This window comes from Glandiceps talaboti, chromosome 1 (assembly GCF_964340395.1).
Source record: "Glandiceps talaboti chromosome 1, keGlaTala1.1, whole genome shotgun sequence".
Taxonomy (NCBI): Eukaryota; Metazoa; Hemichordata; class Enteropneusta; family Spengelidae; genus Glandiceps; species Glandiceps talaboti.
Window position 1 is genome coordinate 7,493,044 of NC_135549.1, and position 18,090 is coordinate 7,511,133.

An 18,090-nucleotide genomic window follows, 5' to 3' on the forward strand; every position below is an offset into this window, starting at 1 on the left:
ACATGAAAACATAGTTTGTGCGTTGTATGTTGGGCTTAAAGGCCAATGATGGATTAGCATTAACATTTGGGATGCGAACAACAGTTGTCTGGCAGAGACATAGAAAATGTTGGTCCCGAACAAAAGAATACCTGTATGTAAATTATTAAATTGATATGACGCCACTGATAAGATAGTAGAATACTTCTTATGGACTAGAAATAATGGCAGAATAAACCGCATAATACATCTACCGTGGTTTTGATAATCTTCAGGTTGTATCAGAACATATATCAAACTCAAACATTTCCATCAACGTACATCAAACGATTGTAATATTTTCTAAAGGGGGTTTGGAAACGTAGTTTTTCCATTGTGCATCCCATATTTTTTCCGTTGTGCATCCCATTGTTATTTTGTATTAAAGACAGGACAGGTATGATTCATGTAATAAATGGCTTATTAGATCAGAGTACGTGCGAATGTACATGTAACGGTACAACTTATTACAAACGGGAAATACGTAAACCAAATTTATGATCAGTATTGTACTGATTGTATAGAAAGGGGTTTTCCAACACAGAATGATAGCATTGAAAAACGTAAAGGGTTCTATAGTTTTCTTTGAACTGTGAGACAGGGTATTAATAGGGTAGTGATAATGATATCAGTAGTGATGTATAGAGTTGAACAGTGTGTCATTAACATGATAATAGCATTACCAGTGTTCCTGTATCTAGGACGACTGTTACTATTTAACACTTTGATGCTTTGCCAAGCCTATTTACAATGTAAGGGAGTTATGTCATAAAAAATGTTGTATAATTGATATTTGAAAAGAAACATTTACAGTAAATACATTTTTTGTGTGAATTTACTTCAGGACTGAGGCTGAGTGAATTGTCTTCTGTAATAAAGCACTGTTTTGTACAATACATTTATATATGTATTGATTTAGTGTGATACATTACAGGTATCATCATTGTGACAGGGTATTAGCCCCTGGAATGACAGATCAGATGGACTAGGTAATTATATAGTAGACTGGTCTGGGTGTTATCGCGTACTAGGATATGGTACAAAGATAGTCAACGCATTTTCAAGCCTGTCCACTGCACGGTCGAGAATCATCATTAGCTGGTCGTACCTCCTAGCCCTATAGCCTGTCCACTGCACTGTCGAGAAACATCATTAGCTGGTCGTACCTCCTAGCCCTCATATGATCGTATTCTCAGGAGGTACAACCAGTTAACGATGTATCTCGACAGCGCAGCAGACTGGCCGGGCATTTTCTGTACCAGACAGATTTTTTCTGACTTCTCTTGTTGGCTTAATTTTTGTGTATATTGACCATGAAATACTGTACATTTCAGTTGTTGGTTTCATCATGAAAAATGCTGCATTCTAGTATAGACTCCACTGTCTTATAATGATTCTAGTTTCATTTCTCTAAGTGTTGTAGTCAAGTTAAATCAATTTCATTTGCGAAATGCTGTGTGATTTTTAGCTACATGTATTTCATCATTAAATCCTTTCACTAATAATGTAGCAATCAAGTCAATTTGATAGTGAAATTCTACAAAAATTATATTTTAGTTACATGGAGTTCATCTTTGAAATGCATTATAGTACCATAGACCCTCCACAGGTCTATGATAGTACTAAGTGAAGTCTTGTACATGATTTTGTGTTTTTTAAAAGACACTTTCCGTTTCATTGAATTTGACACCAGTATTGTGCTGATATTGATAATACAATACAACCTGTCAGTTTACCTTTACATGTAATGAGTAGTTGTTAGTTACCTTTCTTTCCTGAAAGGTCATGGATTATAGAATCAGCAAGACATCCTTGGACTTCTGACATGATTGTAAAGTTGAACTTTACAGAATTTTAAAACGATTGTTAATGTAAACAGCCCAGAAGAGATTGACTTTGGCCAAACAGCTAAGAGCTATGCAGACAAAGTGAGTGACATGACACAAGGACAAAGGTCATGTAAGCTCAGGTCATGAACTTTATAGCCTGGCGCCCATAAACTCCTAGAAGGGACAAAGACAAGTACGAACCTTGAAATGGATGGTTCTAGGTTTTGACCTATGACCCCTATACTAAGTGTATGAATAATCTTTTGTAACAGTTGTAAATCAAAGAGTTGATGAAAGTAGCATTGCTTGATGTTAATTACATGTAATAGGCCTAATTGTTATAATTAAAATGTAAAAGATTTATAAATGATATGAAATGTTTGCTTGATATTTGACCATGTTGTATCTTGAGCACCAGACAAGTGATATTATGTAGCTGGTTATATAGCCAGAGCTTTGTACATGTGTAATCTTATTGAACAACTGGTGAAAAACATTTTAATACTTGAATGACGTGAGCTATTACAGACTGTAAAGAGGAAGTCTTCAAAGACAGATTAGGTATTAGACAACAAGAGAACTGATACAAAACACAACAGTTGGTGCCTCTGATGTAGGAGGTTGCAGCAACACTTTTATCGGTTTTGTTTACATTTGTGGAAGTTAATCATGCTGTAAACTCAAGCTTTCAGTTAATAACACAAAACTTGTTACGTGAACCAGTCGAATCAATAAACAGTGTTATGGGATCAAGGATACTGTAGTGTTTATACTTCGACAAATTACTTTTACCAATTGCTACTTGCCAAGAGCAAGTAAATGCACCTGTGTTATTTCACAAGTTATACCAGTGTTTTCTCATATGTTGAATGTATGGCATCTAAGAGCTAGGGTGTGAAATACTAGAAATTGTACATCTACGTATGTCAACCTCTTCCAAAGTGTAAAAAAAGAATATCTTTGGATCTCCTTGGGTTGCATGTATTAGGTTTGATCCAGACAGTCATACTCATGATACTGCATACTACCTAGTGGGTCTTTATACACACCACTCACTGTGGAAGTCAATGATAGTTCATAGGTGGCATCATGCATGCATACATACATACATACATACATACATACATACAACCAACCACACACAAATATACATACATACATACATGCATACATACATACATACATACAACCACACACAAACATACATACATACATACATACATACATCCATCCATCCATACCTAAATCATAGACAGTGGAGGGACTGCATAAATACACACACACACACACACACACACATGCATGCATAGGAAGCGGTTACAGAAAAATGTAGTAAAGTTTCATGAAATTGTTTATTTTGAGGACATCAATTAACTGTACATAGAAATGCATTGTAATGATGTTAAGTTTTCATATCAACAATAAATTTAAACATTTAATTTACAAAAATGTAGAACCCATGTAGGAGTTCCAGTGTGTTGGCGAAACCACATATACAATATACAGTTATACAAAAGATACCCTTCACCCGTACAGGCAGTGTCAAAGGTTACAAGAATCTTTATACAAAAAGTAGGAGTTCTGAGTTCTATGAAAGTCTGACAGGGATTACCCATGATGCAACAGTTGAGTTGATTACAGTGAGCATGCTCAGAGTGAATCAACCACAAAGCTGCATTATGCAAATCATTCAGTTGTTTCAATTGTACAAAGATGATGAGATCAAAACAGATCTCTCGAAGAAGAAGAAAACTGTCAAACTGTACTGTCTTGATATAGCTGGCTCTGAAACTTGTCAAAATTTGACTGTTTGCCACATATTTTCTGAACAATCAATCTTGGAAATAAACCTTTATGAAAAAATATTTAGAATTTCATTTTGAAATGTTTTTTGTTGTTGTTGTTGTTGACAAATCTGGGTAAACATTTTCAACAAGTTATATGACCATTCTAGTGGCAATGACATTGAATATATCCTTATTTACACAAGACAAGAAAACAAGCAAAAACGAAGACTTTCATTGAACAGTACAAGTGTGTAAATACAGACATAGATAGAGTCCAATGTTAAACTTTGAATATCAAAACAGTACAGTGACAGACATCAAACTTGTTTGCTATGCTATTATACAATATTAGAAGAAGAAGCTACTGTAGAATTCAGTCAGGTCAGACTGGTGTACTCAAGCAGTAGTTTCTAAAACAGGTTAAGTACGTTATATTTTCACCGCAGTGTATCTTTGCTAAGTCTGTGTAAGTAAGAGCTTTTGACAGGAAGTTAGAAATGTTGTCGACAAGTTAAACTTTTCCAACATTTCAGACACGCTGTGTTGTAAGTAAAAGTTAGAAAGCAGTGGGATAAAACCACATGCAAGTTTGAGTTAAGTCATTTGAATCTTTGGAAGGTTGGAAAGATGAACCCCTTCCTTAAATATCTGTAAAAAATACAGGGGTTATCTCCGTTTCCAATAGATTGTCAGTCATGGAGTAGGAAAACATGGGTCACTGGATAAGTGGGGTCTTGTTAAAGATGGCAGTAGGAATAGTTTAGTAACAAACAAAATCATGAACAAAGTTCATATTTCAGATTTAGAACAAAAACAGTTTTGACATAATGTTCTTAGAATCAATTTAACACATAATTTTGAAATATAAACTATAAATCTGATGTTTGCTGAACCTGAATAGTCAGGCAGCTGTCTTGCACAAATACAGGAATGTAAATTTGGACTTCCTTGGTTTGGTGGGTTTGGACTTTATACAAGGTACATGTATCGAAAAAACCATCAATATCAATAATATAATGTCTTTCAAAGCTAACTATGTACATACCAAGAAATTTTTTCAAATTTATAGAGATAAAATTATTGAATTTTTTCTAGTTCTTTTTGAAATTTTGGCCCAAGTCAATGTTTTTTTTATGGGTTACAGCAGTATGTCCATTCTGTGTGTGACTTTCTGTTACTTTCTGTGAGATATAGTACTTGAAGAATCGTTTATGTCTCAATAGTTGGCACAGAGTACAAAAATAAAATAAGCCTTAAGAAAACAATAAATAGAACAAAAAAGAATATTTTACAGAGTAACTGCAAGAATGTGACATGTACATGTAAATGGGACATCATCAGGTTTATGTCTCTCTAGTTTGCTGCCAACATTTCTTTGACTCGGCGAGGTTGGAGCCTTGACTTGGAAGCGTGATGCTTCAGTGTTTGTGCGCCCTGTTTTCGCTGCATTGTCATTTCTGAGGCTTCTTGTGCCTCTGTCCTATCTGTCGACACTAGCAGTCAGTTGAGTCTGCAATTGCGACTTTCCCTCTCTCAGTATGGAATGTCTGGTCCTCTCTCTGGTCAGACTTTACGGTATCATACTGTATCATACGACAATACAGGGTTGATAGTTGTAATGTTCAGTCTGTGTTCCTCTCTGACAGACGTGTAGACTTTCACACAACACTTTCCATTTTGGGAACAGCTGGCATAACACTGCGTAATAGCTGAATCCACTGCTTTTTATCATGTTCATCGTTAGCTTGTAAGGTATGTCCTTGTCCTAAGGTAGGATCCGTGGGTGTTATCCTAAACATATGTTTAGCTGCAAGCAAGAAAAGAGAGCACAGTTAGTCAGATACTCCGCACCCAATACGGAAGCAATTGGTTTTGCAATTATAGAACTTCAAAGGATTTACGACTTTAATCTGGCCTGTCCTAAATTTCAAGTTTATACTTAGCTTCTGAAGTAAATGATGAGTGTTCAAAACTTTGGTTGCCTTCATACAATCATGTACGTCATGTGCAAGTTAGACATTACAAATGGTGACAGTCAGATAAATATTAGCTAAAGACAAAGATGATGACACATCCTTGCCATAAATATAGACACAGTGTTGTTAATCACTGCCCTGTTCTAGTACACCATCATAAATTATAATGCTGTCACTACTGTCCTACATGTACTCAACATGGCACTTTCAACGTTAATCTAAACTGTGCAGTTCTTCCTTAGTTTTACAAAATCGCCAAGTGTGATCATTTTCAGCTTTCTAAAAATGTTAGAGGCAACCTCCATAATGGAGTAAGGGCCAATATATGAGTATAAAACAAGTGTACTTTAATAGTCCATTAGAGACTACAGTAAACTACTCCTGTCTGGGTCACAGATACAAATCTAAGCTATGACATGGACCCTGTAGGCTTAATTAAACCCATGATCCTGTTACAATTCTCATTACATTTCACTGGCTTTTTGTGTCTGTTTAATGCCAGGGGTTGTTTAGTAAACAACAAGACCATGAACAAATGCTCAGTCTTTGATGTCTTGTCGTCTATGTAAACTTGATTACTGTCTTCAGACATCAGTAACGCCATCTGTTTAGAAAGAATGGCCTGCAGTATGTAATTTTCACCATCGTTTTAGGACCCCGACAAAGAGTTAGTCAAGTGTGCCAAGATCTTGTGCATCATCTACTTTCTCCTAGATTTATGAGTTTCCATTATTGTAGTTTCTAATTACAGACTAGATGGTGCTAACGCTAACTGAAGACTACCCCCATCAGAAATATTCAAAAGTCGGCAAGATAACGTTCATTGCAAAGGTTCAGAGATACGATAAATTGCGATAGTTACCTTGTTGTTGTGTGAAAGCACCTCTGAGTGAACCACCAAATTTAACTTCACTCAGTTCCTCCAGCATGAGTTGTCTGACTGGAATGGGTTGCCTGTACATTTGGTAACATTTCCTGTCACCTCTCGTTGTCTGTCTTGTGAACACAAGGATGTCCTCAAAGAGGAAGACATGTAATTTCTGGAAGAAGGAAACATAGGCATTTCTCGATTACAAATCATGAACCAGCTGTTACACTTTGTAATAATAATAATAATAATAATAATAATAACAATAATGTTTGCGGAAGTGTATATAAATTTGTTAATGTCTTCAATCTGAGGGGGATGGTCTCTGACAACTACGCCTACACATTGCCAGAATTAGAGTTTCAATTATGTGGTTACCTATCCATGTGAACTAGGAGTTAATTTGTTGTAAGTTTGTCTGGTTGTATGGCTAGTAACTCATTACTAGAGTTAATTAAGCAGAACTACGCAAAGTCTACAGAGTAATGGAACTGTAACTTGATATTCACCGTATCCAGACACTGACTAGCTTGTACATATAGGACATATTCACCCACTACACTTAAGGTATTGACAGTCGAAAAGTTGAAGCGTGCCTAGAATGTATTTTCCGTTTAATTGTTGGGTGAAATTTCAATTTGAGCTCTGCTATGTGTTTACAAGTTATTCTGATTTTGAAAACCACCCGATTCTAAAATCTGGCCAAACTGTTGTTTTCAGTGAAAACAAAATGTAGTGAAGGTTAGCATTCCCTCATATCCTACAAGTATGTGTATTTAGCTGCTCTAGTACTATCCAGTACCCAATCTACATTCTCAACAGGTTTATTTTCCAAACAGAACACTAGAAAGTGTTGAAATACGAAGGTAATCTCGCTGTAATTATCAAATGGTTTTGTGTTTTCAAACATGTATGGATGTCAGTTATGGTAGCTTCAATTACCACTAAGTGACTGTATACAATAATACAAAGTCAAGATGACTTACCGTTCCTTTGTTGTTTCTTAGGACTCCTCCACACAGCAACACTTTCTGTTTGTTTATGAGTGGATCTATTTGTTTTTCATCTGGGTATTCAAATGAGCTGATATAATGTCTGCACTTGGCTTCTCCTGTTTTCCTGTCAACTTGCCTGATAATGCTTTCTGACACTTTTACCTGTGATCAATGAAATAAGTTATCAGTAATCAGTACTACATTTGAAGCAAAATTGAGTTTATTGGCACTTTTGTGCTATTTGATTACTAAAAAATTCTTGTAATATACAAACATGTAAAATGTACTACAGTTAAAGGTAAACAGAAGTCTGAGATCTTGTCTTTTTTTCTAGACTCATAAAACATGTGAATTTGGATTCAAGATAGATTGCTCAGACCTTTAAACAGTGGGAGATTTGTCAGTTGGTCTACTTTCTGATTTATGACGTCTCCCACAAATTGAATGAGTTTGGTTTTCTAAGCATCGTGTACACCTACTGAACCAAATCAGTGATCTATCTTTTGAGCGGCATCAATGTGCCTCGGAGGCATAGTTAACTCACAAGACATTACAGTATCTCTTACTCACAGCATCTATTAGATATTGCCTATCCTCGTGCTCCATTGACGTCAATTGTAGAATATTCTTTAGTAAGAGTGGATATTTGACGAGCCTGCTCCTGGGTACATCAAGAAAATTCCACAAATCAAGTTTCCTACTGAATGGAGACTCTATACATCTTTGGAGGAAATCTTCCACCTTTTTGTCTTGTTTCTTTTGGTCTAGGAGAGCCTTGGCAGCGACTTGGTTTGAGCAGTAAGATACGTAGCTACCGGATAATCTAGGCAGCTGTAAGACATAAAATCAGACACAAATAAATATTAGGAAGTTGAAACTCATATTAGGAGTGATAAAAAAATAAGTTTGACCTTGACAGCACATGTTTTTTTTTATTCATCAAGTGTAACAACAGCTATCAAATTTCATCAAGTGCAATAGCAGCCATAAATTATATGATATGGTTTCATCACTAAACCCACCAATGAGTTCAGACCTTTCTTATTTTGATATAAAATATCTTGAAATGTTTCAAAATCTGTAATTTTGGATGAGCTGGTAGGGTATATTTAATATGGAATAGGTTGACATGGAAGTCATTTTATGATGGCAGATTTCATACTGCAATACTTGACCCGTCAGACGTACTTAGTTTGACGTGGCTAGCTGTAGAAATCCCCATAAAACCAAACACATGGTATGACCTGTTTGACGTGGCTATAGCTTGGAGTCACAGTAAAACTAACAGTCGGCCTACTCACTTCCTTTGTATAAAAACATTAACTTTCAACATTTAGGTTAAGTTTAGATTTCAAGTTTATATTGAAGAGTCTGTCTTACAATAGGTACTTTAGGAAGAGAGGATAGTGATACTTTAGGATGGTGATACTGTCACCTATATACCTATATACTTTAGGATGGTGATACTGTCACCTATATATTTCAACTCAGTGTGTTCACTGTACCAATTGATATTGGTCTCCCACTGAGTTCAAAACAGATGACTATCTCACCCACTATCACTGAAAGTACTTCCTAATTATCTGCCATACTTCATTAGTAGAACTATTCTAACCTTTTCTAGTGTACTGTAAATATTACTAAATCTAATTCACATTTTACTAATGAACTATTATTCAGATTATTCAGGTTCCTGTTCAGAGCTGAATTTTCTGGAGGTAGGGATATTAATTTTAAAAAATTCCGATGATCGCACAGGAATTTTTTTTTATTCCATGATAAAAACAGGAATTTCATACAGCTAACAATAGTACAATCGATATGTTAACTGACAGTAAAATGGCTGATTTGAGACCCCCGAGAGTGTTAGAAATGAAACTCTACCTAGGCAACTCATCAATGAAAATTTCATCCCAATTGAGTGTCATATTAGATGACTAGAGATATGTGAATGTTGGTATTTCACTTGGTGTGATTGACAGTGTTGTTGGAAAACTGTATAAGGACAAGACATGGTGTACACTCTCTGTACTCTCTGTGTTTACTGTCACTGATGGTACTGTAACCTGTACTCTCTCTCTCTATAGTATTAGCTACTAGCAGTACAAAAACATAACATTAACTCACCCATTCTAGAATATCTCTGCCTATTGTTTCTGTAATTCCATCTTTCCTTTTCTGTTTCTTCAGATTCTCAACAAGTTCTGTAAGTTAAGAGAACATTCAAAAAAAAACATTGTCACTTGGGATACTTTAGTTAAAAAACCTGTAAATTGTTTATTTTGAAGGAGGTTATCTACAAACTACTACATTCACAATGCCATGAAATGAGTTGATATATTTTCAATGGTCTATTTCATTGGGGGTCAAGTAAAGTTGAATTGTACTATTTAAACACTACATCAAGCATAGAGTATAATCATGTGAATGTTTACCAGGCGGCTAATAATCTGTGACTGCTTTATAGCCAAAACTTTATGAAGCATGTCCTTACCTTCATGGAGTGGCAGTATGTTTTCAAGAGGACCAAATATCGTATGTAGTTCTTGGTCGGTAAGAATGCTTAGTGATTTCATGGAATCATAATAAGTTTTCTTGATTAATTTCAAATCTTCTACTAAATCTTCTTCTCCCTGATACAACTCAAATATTGCCTGCAAACAAGAATAAAAAAAAGAAAACAAGCCCATTAAAAGATGATTTACCGACATAATACATTATGGTCATTGCGTTTACGACTGTCATTCTTCAGTGAGGTCTCTGAACAATGCCCATCTACCCCATCTTAGTTTATTCACAACTTTACTTCCTTCTTAACCGCTATTAGGTACTTTATTTTGAACTCTTCAAACCCAACTACTGACCACAATACATGATCCGATATTTTGGTATTTGTACATATAGCCCTATTACTAGAACATAAACAAAATCATGCCTGTATTATTGACGTCAACTATGTGCTACACTCATTCACAACAAACTTGCTAGATATTTCGGAAACATTCCAGAGTGTGAAGTGAATAACAAGGTTTATAATTTCATGTCCCGCTGGGATAAGCTCAGCCTGGAAGTTAATCAGTAGGAATTTACTATGGAACAAAGATGACCTGACTAGTTCAAAATTACATAAGGAAGACAGACTCCTTTACTTAAAATAATAAACAAGTGACAATGTTGATTGTAAATAAATACTAATTGCACTGCATGTGTTATATCTGGTAAATAACAGAAGAGAACTGTACTTCATTTGTCAGCACAAGGAAAAACAGAGTTAAAAAATGACACCTGCTTCAATACTTTTATCTAATCATATCATATCTAATGTGGATTTAATGGGTGTATATGCAGCTTGAAAATTCCAAACTTTGGAATATTTCTTCTCAAAATAAACCACTTTCTGAGAATTAGTTAGTGGCATCTATTTTTGGTTCAAGGTGTGATTCAGAATCATAAGGGGGAAAATTTAAATCTTGAGATTCTGAGAAGAATTCTTTTGATATCCCTGATATGATTGATAGAGTTTGTGTAAGTTATTATCAGGAGGCCAGTCAGTCACACGACACTGTGATAGTGATCAGAGTTATGTAACTAATAAGTTGCTATGACATCACAGTATATATGATGCATGGCATTGAGCCAGGATACTAGCTGACAACATGAAGATGTTTCCATCGTTTCAGTACAAAAATTCCAGGCTATATGCTGTACCTGAACCGTTTTTTTTTTTCTACCTGAACAGCCTGAGGCACACTAAACACTTTTCACTGTATTCAATACTGACGTTCCTCGTTAATGAGTAATATACGACTGTCAAAGAAGCGAGGATCTGCTTATCTCATCACTCTTTTACATTTTAACAAATGATGTCATTACGATTATCTTACATTGTAATTTAACAAATCTAATTTTTAAAGCACAGTACTAGCGGAAAATCGTGACTTTACATGTACTTCAGTTTGTTAGAAAACAACCTTGATGCTGGCTATGTACAGTAACCTGATCTGTTCTCACCAAACACAATATCTCACTCTAAAGTAGAACTACAAGTACATACTATGGAAAGGTACTGAAGATTGAATTCTATATCTGTGAGAAGGTATTGCGATCACACGAAGATCAAATTGAAAGAAACCTTGATTAATTAAATGTTTTTTGGAATAAGTGATCATAATGCTGTTCACTGTAGTAACAAATACATTCTTCAGTTAAGACATCATCAAACTATGTCTTGCATGTGGATACTTGTAGAGAGTTATCCCACCTTATATTGTCAATGTTCTTTCACCTGTGACTACAACTTTCATTTTATCTGATTGTATGCAAAACTATTTCTCTACTCTAAGTTTAAAAATATTATCAAGCAATCACTGGCAATGCATACCAAGTAGATTGCTGCCCTGTCTCTAGCTACAAAGTTCACAGCGGTGAACCTGTGGTTATACAAAGGATCATGTCAGTTGCCTCGTGGTTAGGACTGATAATGAAAGAGGTGAGGGCATTGGGATCAAGTGATGCAATTGTTTGGTGTGTTTAGCATACTGACAACAACTAACTTCTAATGAACTCCTCTTTTTTGTATAAGTCTATAAGAGCCTTTATTCCCCCCAGTGTCACTGCACTGACTTCATTGTACTAGATTTCCTGTCTAAACATTCGACATTGTTTTCAGGTTTTCCAACATGTAAACACTTGACAAATATACATAACATAGTAACAGTTGATTGCCACTTTGATTTAAAGTCTACTGTGTAAACCGTTTGAGAAAAAAAACATCAGTATTTTGATTAAAGGGACTTAGTACTGTATTTGACAAAAACACTAGAGAACTATAATGAGACTTCTACTGTAGTTGACAAAAACATCTCAACTCAAAATGAGGTGATCAATCAGTCCACAAAAAACACTAGAAACATTGCAAAAACTCATTACGAATACGAGTAAGTTTGTTGTTGGTGAAAATGTCATTTTGCAGAATGTATTTGTCACAGGAGTGCCTTGCATGTGTTATTTATAGTGAAACACAATTACAACCCTGGTCACGCATTTCAGTAGAAAGACACAAAATAGTCTAAAGTTTCAACTGTTCTATCACGATCTACTACATGAACATGAATGATGAAGTGAATCGGTGAACAAACACCTCCGATTCTTGAACTCAATTTCTTATATAAGAATGTCTGTTTATCAATGGCAAAGTCAAAAGTATCCTGTCATTAATGTAAATGTCACTTTGCATTTCACACGGTTTATTGGACAATTTCATACAACCATGAAAGGAAGTTAGTGACCGAGGTCTTTCACCTCATAGGAATGCAGACTGGGTAACCTATGCTATTGATCAGTCAGTGCACAGGTATGAAAAACACTTGTATCGCTCTATTGTCATCGACTGATGTCAAATCAAAAGTAAACATACATAGGTATTTATGGCATCCCACAGCTAAGAACAATGCAGGGGAATTTTTCCCTGTGCAAAAAATATCAGATTTTTGACCCCATCAAGATTTTAGTTTCTTGAACTTTCATTATGTTGTGTGTTGTGAGTTTAATTAATTGCTTAGAACCAGTGTCCTACAGGTCAGATTTTATGGGACTTTGGCCTATTGTTTGTTTTCTATGATCACCAGGAAGAGATTAGAATAGGATGCAGAGGTAACTGACCACTGGATCCCCTACCTGTATTAGAATATCTAAAGTTAATACAGTCTGACTTGTATTGTGTGAATTCACCATAACTGCCAATCAGTTCAAATTAATTTGCTGACGGATGGCTTGGTAAACGTCTTGCATGTGAACCATAACAATGCTGTATAGCAATGTGAGATTTACACCCCGTGAAAGTATGGCATTGATTTCATCGACACCTGTAAGTGAACGATTTCATTTCCGATACAAAGTGTTTTCGACGGTTTTTGGTTGTCTTTTGTAGGTACTGAATTCTTTGCCATATTTGAATTGTTTTTTAAACAGTTCAGATTCACTGAGACTGCTATTGTTTATGGAGTAAATCTATACTGAGACCGTTTGCACTGACAGATGATATACCACCACACTGACCATTATTAGACCACAAAGATTGTAATCATTCAAACGTAACAAATGATTCAGAAAAAAACAACAACCAAAGTTATAAGCTAACAACAAGCGAAAAAATGAAGTGATAAGTACACATACCATACTTCACATCAAATCAAAACAAACAACAGATGAAATAGAGATGAAAATGTACAAAAAGGCAAAAAGAAAACAAGAAAATATGTAATAACAAATAGATCATGTGTAAATAACAATTTTAACATCTGGCATATTATTAACAAAAGATGGGATCAAATGACAGAAAACATGTTTTAAAAAATAATATTAAAAAATCAAAAGAAAAAAGAATATGTATCCTTTTGACAACAAAAACGCAATTCAACCACAAACAGAAAATGAAAATACAAAAAAAAGGTGAAATCAAAATATGGAAATTGAGAGGACGCTTACCTCTTGCCGTTTACATTGCACTGAAGATAAACCTTCATTGATATTACTTTGCACAGTTTCACACCACAGCTTGCTATTCCTCCTCTTGGTTGGTGTGGCTTGTGGCTTGGTGTATGGTTTGATAGTAAAGTTAGGTGAGGAGTTGATGTTACGGAAACTCATAGACCGCTGTGAAAAATCAGACAAAGTCATCCAAAACATTATTACCTATCCGTAGTTGACAGATGCGATGTCAATGTGAGTTCTGACAAAGTGTTCAGTTTGTAAGCGCTTTTATAAATGCTTGTTTTTCTGTACTTCAGGTCTCGGAATGTGAAATTAACATCCCATACTTGGGGTAAGTAAACTGAAGTTAAATAAAAGCTGACATGCCTATTGAAATGAACAAGCAATGTGCGTACGTAGGACTGCTTGCCAGGTCTCTGAGTCAAATGGTGTGACCAATCACATCCACTGGTTGTTCTTATGAATAGTTTTCCTGTTTTTTTGGACTCTGGTGTTCGGATCACCTCTGACTTTGAGAATCCTCTCAAAAATGACAGGAATGTGTGATAGTACAGCAATGGCCAAATTTTGTATAGACATTGAGTCAGCTGGACTAGAAGTCGCAGAATGCTGCTAGCTGATACTCTGGGTCAATATTTGACAAAGCCGCTGTTTTTCACAAATTCTTTGGCCAAGTCTTTCACTGGCTAAAACATACAGAGGCAGAAACTACAAATGGTAGGCAAGTAACAAAAACATCAGCTGCCAGAGAAACGAGACTGGCATGCTGATCTATTCATTCATTTCAAAAAGCCCATTTTTAGGGACTCAATGTTGTTTTGCTCACTTTCAAGTGGAAAGGAACAACATTGTCCCTGGATGTACTGTACTCTAAGATTATTCTTTGTTCTAATATCAACATTTCTTTTACTCCTAGGATGGACTTTACAAAACAATGTGGGTTGCTTGCAGATTAGGTATTAACTCACACAAAAACTTCAAAACTCTCAAATTTGCAAAGAACATTTTAAAACAAACATCCAAATATCAAAAGAAAAAAAAAACTTGCAATTTTTGTATGTAGAACACACACTCCAGGTTGTCATCCCTAGATTACAAGACATTCTTTATAGTATTATATAGAGCTTTTAAACTTCTCCAATGTCACTTTATCCACTTGTTATCAAGATCTTTGTAATCTCACTGTAACTGCCACAGTCTAACCAGTGAGAAACCAGTGCAGTGTACTAACTGTTTTAATCACATCATTTACCCTGATTTATTTTGTCATTTTCCTCACAAATTGAACTTTTTCCAGATTGCAGATTGTTACAGACCTGTTGATTTGTGGCCTCACAGTTATCAAAAACTTACTGAACTTTACCATCCACTAAAATAAATTCCTTTCAAAACTGTCCTTAATGTGTTCTGTGTTCTTTGCATTCTGAGTATCTGACTATTCTTTGCACTAAAGTAGATGCACGTTCCTGCAAATAGGCCATCACAATAACACCATACCACAATCAATTCACTGTCAAATACCTCTACGCTCCATAACCCGTTGCTTCCTGCTGTATACTCTGTTTTCTACAGAGTGATTGACACACAATTTAGCAGGCATGTAAACTGTTAATGTGCCACCTACCCACTCTTTACCAATCATTTACCACAAGTCAGTATAACAGAAAATCAAGCCTTACCTGCAGAACTTGTCCAACTTTCTTGACATGATTGACAGGCGAGATAATATTCGCTAGAGACACTACTCTTGTCATTGGACGTCCACGTTTGGATCTGGGTTCCTGAAAACAGAAAGAGAGAAAGAAAAGTTTTAAAATCAACAAAGTGAAATTTAAGCCAAGTTGTCAGTTCTAAGTACTGACTTCAAAATAAACAATAACCTTTCTAAATGAAAGTATAATTCAAGGTGAACACCTTAGCCAAGGTTTTTTTTTCAACTAATGTTGCATAATGCCATCCTGTTTTCACAGTGATTGTATAAAATCTCAATGAAAAACTATGGTGTTTACAGGTAAAAATTTTCTAGCACATTTAAAAAAAAAAAATCAGACAATATCTGGCAATGAACATGCCCATGGAAACAGAGCTGACTACATAATCTTCCTCACGAGACATTCCTACAGTAAGATTTCCAAAAGCTAACAGATAAAGATAATCTGATGTAACAGTATGTATGTTTAGCTATATGACGTTAGTAGATTACAGGCGTGTGTCCGTCAACAGCAAGTTGCGGAAATAGATATTTCATCAGTGACTCTAGCATCTTATCAGGTGTAAACACTGCCTGTGCACAACATCTTGTACAGTGAAAAATCATAAAATAAACTGACAAGGTAATTTTTAGATAAATAAACATCAGAAATTATTGTGTTGGCTAATTTAAGAATGCTAAAAATAAGTTAATGATTCTGTGATTATAACATACTGACACAAAGTTACACCGCTTGTGTATCAGAGTTCATACCTTGATACTGTATCAGTTATAAATATAGCTTAGCTCACTACCGTACCTGCACAAAATATTCACTGAAAAAATATTTTAGAGAAAATATTACCTCCAGTTTAGTGAGAAAATCAAAGGAACCATATCTTGTAAGTGGTAACATAGTTGATCCGTGGAATACCATGGTTGTATAAAATTGTAGAAATGTGTTTTCAGTGTAGAAGCCGATACGCGGCTAAGGCTTGGGTTTTGGCACTTCACCCACAGAACTCAGCACAAACAACTGTACAGCACAAAAGTCACCTCTATACTGAGAATGAAGTGGGACGGAAAGCTAGTACAGTGTTGTAGAGCAACAACCTTTAAGATATGTTAGCTCCACCCACATTCATTGGAACTGCACAAGGGAAGTAAGCATTGGAGCTGACCAATCACAGCCAAGCTGTGTGAGGTCAATCACTGCTACTGAATAAATATGCATAAAATGTGTATTTTGTGTCACGTCAGGTCAACAGACACTGGCATGAATTGTGATGATACTTTGTTTTGATCACGACAACACGGCACAGTCATGTCACAACTAGCTTTTATTTTGATGTCAATTTCTTTCCAAATCTCTCATTCTTTTCATTAGACAATTTCTGAAAGCTATCGCATGTCCACCGAACTATGAAAACTTCTTGCATGCTTCACCAAGTCGGTGAAACCCAAGGACAGATTTACAACTTCTTGACAGAAAGTCTTAGTACTCCTCAAGATAGCCGAGTTAATTTGAAGCCAGGTGGCTTGACATGCTTGTCATATTTCACTGAACTTGATACAGGGCAACAACTCTTAACGAAACAAGGTCAGTGTCTTATAAAGGAATCTGAAAACTGCATATATGACTGTTATTCTGGTCAGTGTGTGGGTTTTTTGTCATTCCGTGGTTGGTTTCACTGTCTGATCAAATTTCCGGAAGGTTTGTTTTAGTGTTTTATTTTTAGCATCCATCTTTATTGCGGGACAAACTTATTTTCATCCCGGATCCGGAATTATACATAAAACAATACACACCTTAACATTGTTAGCAAACTAATATAACTTATAAGAATAATCCGTGTCAAATTATCAATTTGAAAAAAATATCATTTTCCTCCAGAACTCCTCAATACATTATGTAAAGTAGATACTGTAATAGCCATTAAATAGTCCAGATCAGACTGCAATCAGATACACATGTGTCTGTTTTCATTCACTATCAAATAGTATACCCAGCATTGACAGAAAGTCAATTATGTAAAGCTATCAAAGGAACCTATTTTACTGTAAATTTGCCGTTTAAATTTAGAAAAAGAAAGATATATACGAAGGAGACGGTCTAGAACTAGAAATTTTACTGAATTGACCAAATATTAGGAAGATCAAATGAGCGTGGATTTGTTTCCCTGATACTGTGATAATACTGCTACTCTGACCAAAAAAAGAAAAGAAATAAAACTCAGTTTAGTCAGTAATTACATAGCCATGATTGGCGTAATATCAATTGACCCATATCACAGTAGCAGTTAGTTAGATTTATGGCTGGCCACCCAGTTATTACTAACTTTTTGAATTCTATGCTGTAAGTGAGAGTTCTGCATAAATTCTAGTAAACAGGTTGTGATTCTAATACATGTATTACATGAAAACTAAGAAATGAA

The 18,090-nt window shown here is 35.4% G+C and overlaps 1 protein-coding gene across 1 annotated transcript; it reads right to left on the reverse strand.

Moving 5' to 3' along the window:
* Positions 1–3,287: 3,287 nt before the first annotated feature.
* LOC144445759 (rho guanine nucleotide exchange factor 3-like) lies at positions 3,288–16,686 on the reverse strand. Its single transcript, XM_078135433.1, has 9 exons — positions 16,521–16,686; positions 15,645–15,746; positions 13,960–14,127; positions 9,968–10,127; positions 9,601–9,677; positions 8,044–8,304; positions 7,465–7,635; positions 6,473–6,650; positions 3,288–5,441 (listed from the first exon to the last, which is right to left on the reverse strand). Exons 1-9 carry the CDS (start codon positions 16,590–16,592, stop codon positions 5,293–5,295), a joined length of 1,338 nt encoding a protein of 445 aa, XP_077991559.1. The 5' UTR covers positions 16,593–16,686; the 3' UTR covers positions 3,288–5,292.
* Between the last annotated feature and the right edge of the window lie 1,404 nt (positions 16,687–18,090).

Bases quoted from the DNA above. Each gene is read 5' to 3' on its own strand.
- LOC144445759 (XM_078135433.1), bottom strand. From the start codon at position 16,592: ATGGTATTCCACGGATCAACTATGTTACCACTTACAAGATATGGTTCC. The intron at 7,636-8,043 runs GTGAGTAAGAGA...CATTGATCACAG, and splicing joins GGCAATATCTAATAGATGCT to GTAAAAGTGTCAGAAAGCAT. The intron at 5,442-6,472 runs GTAACTATCGCA...TCTTGCTTGCAG, and splicing joins TGCTTTCACACAACAACAAG to CTAAACATATGTTTAGGATA.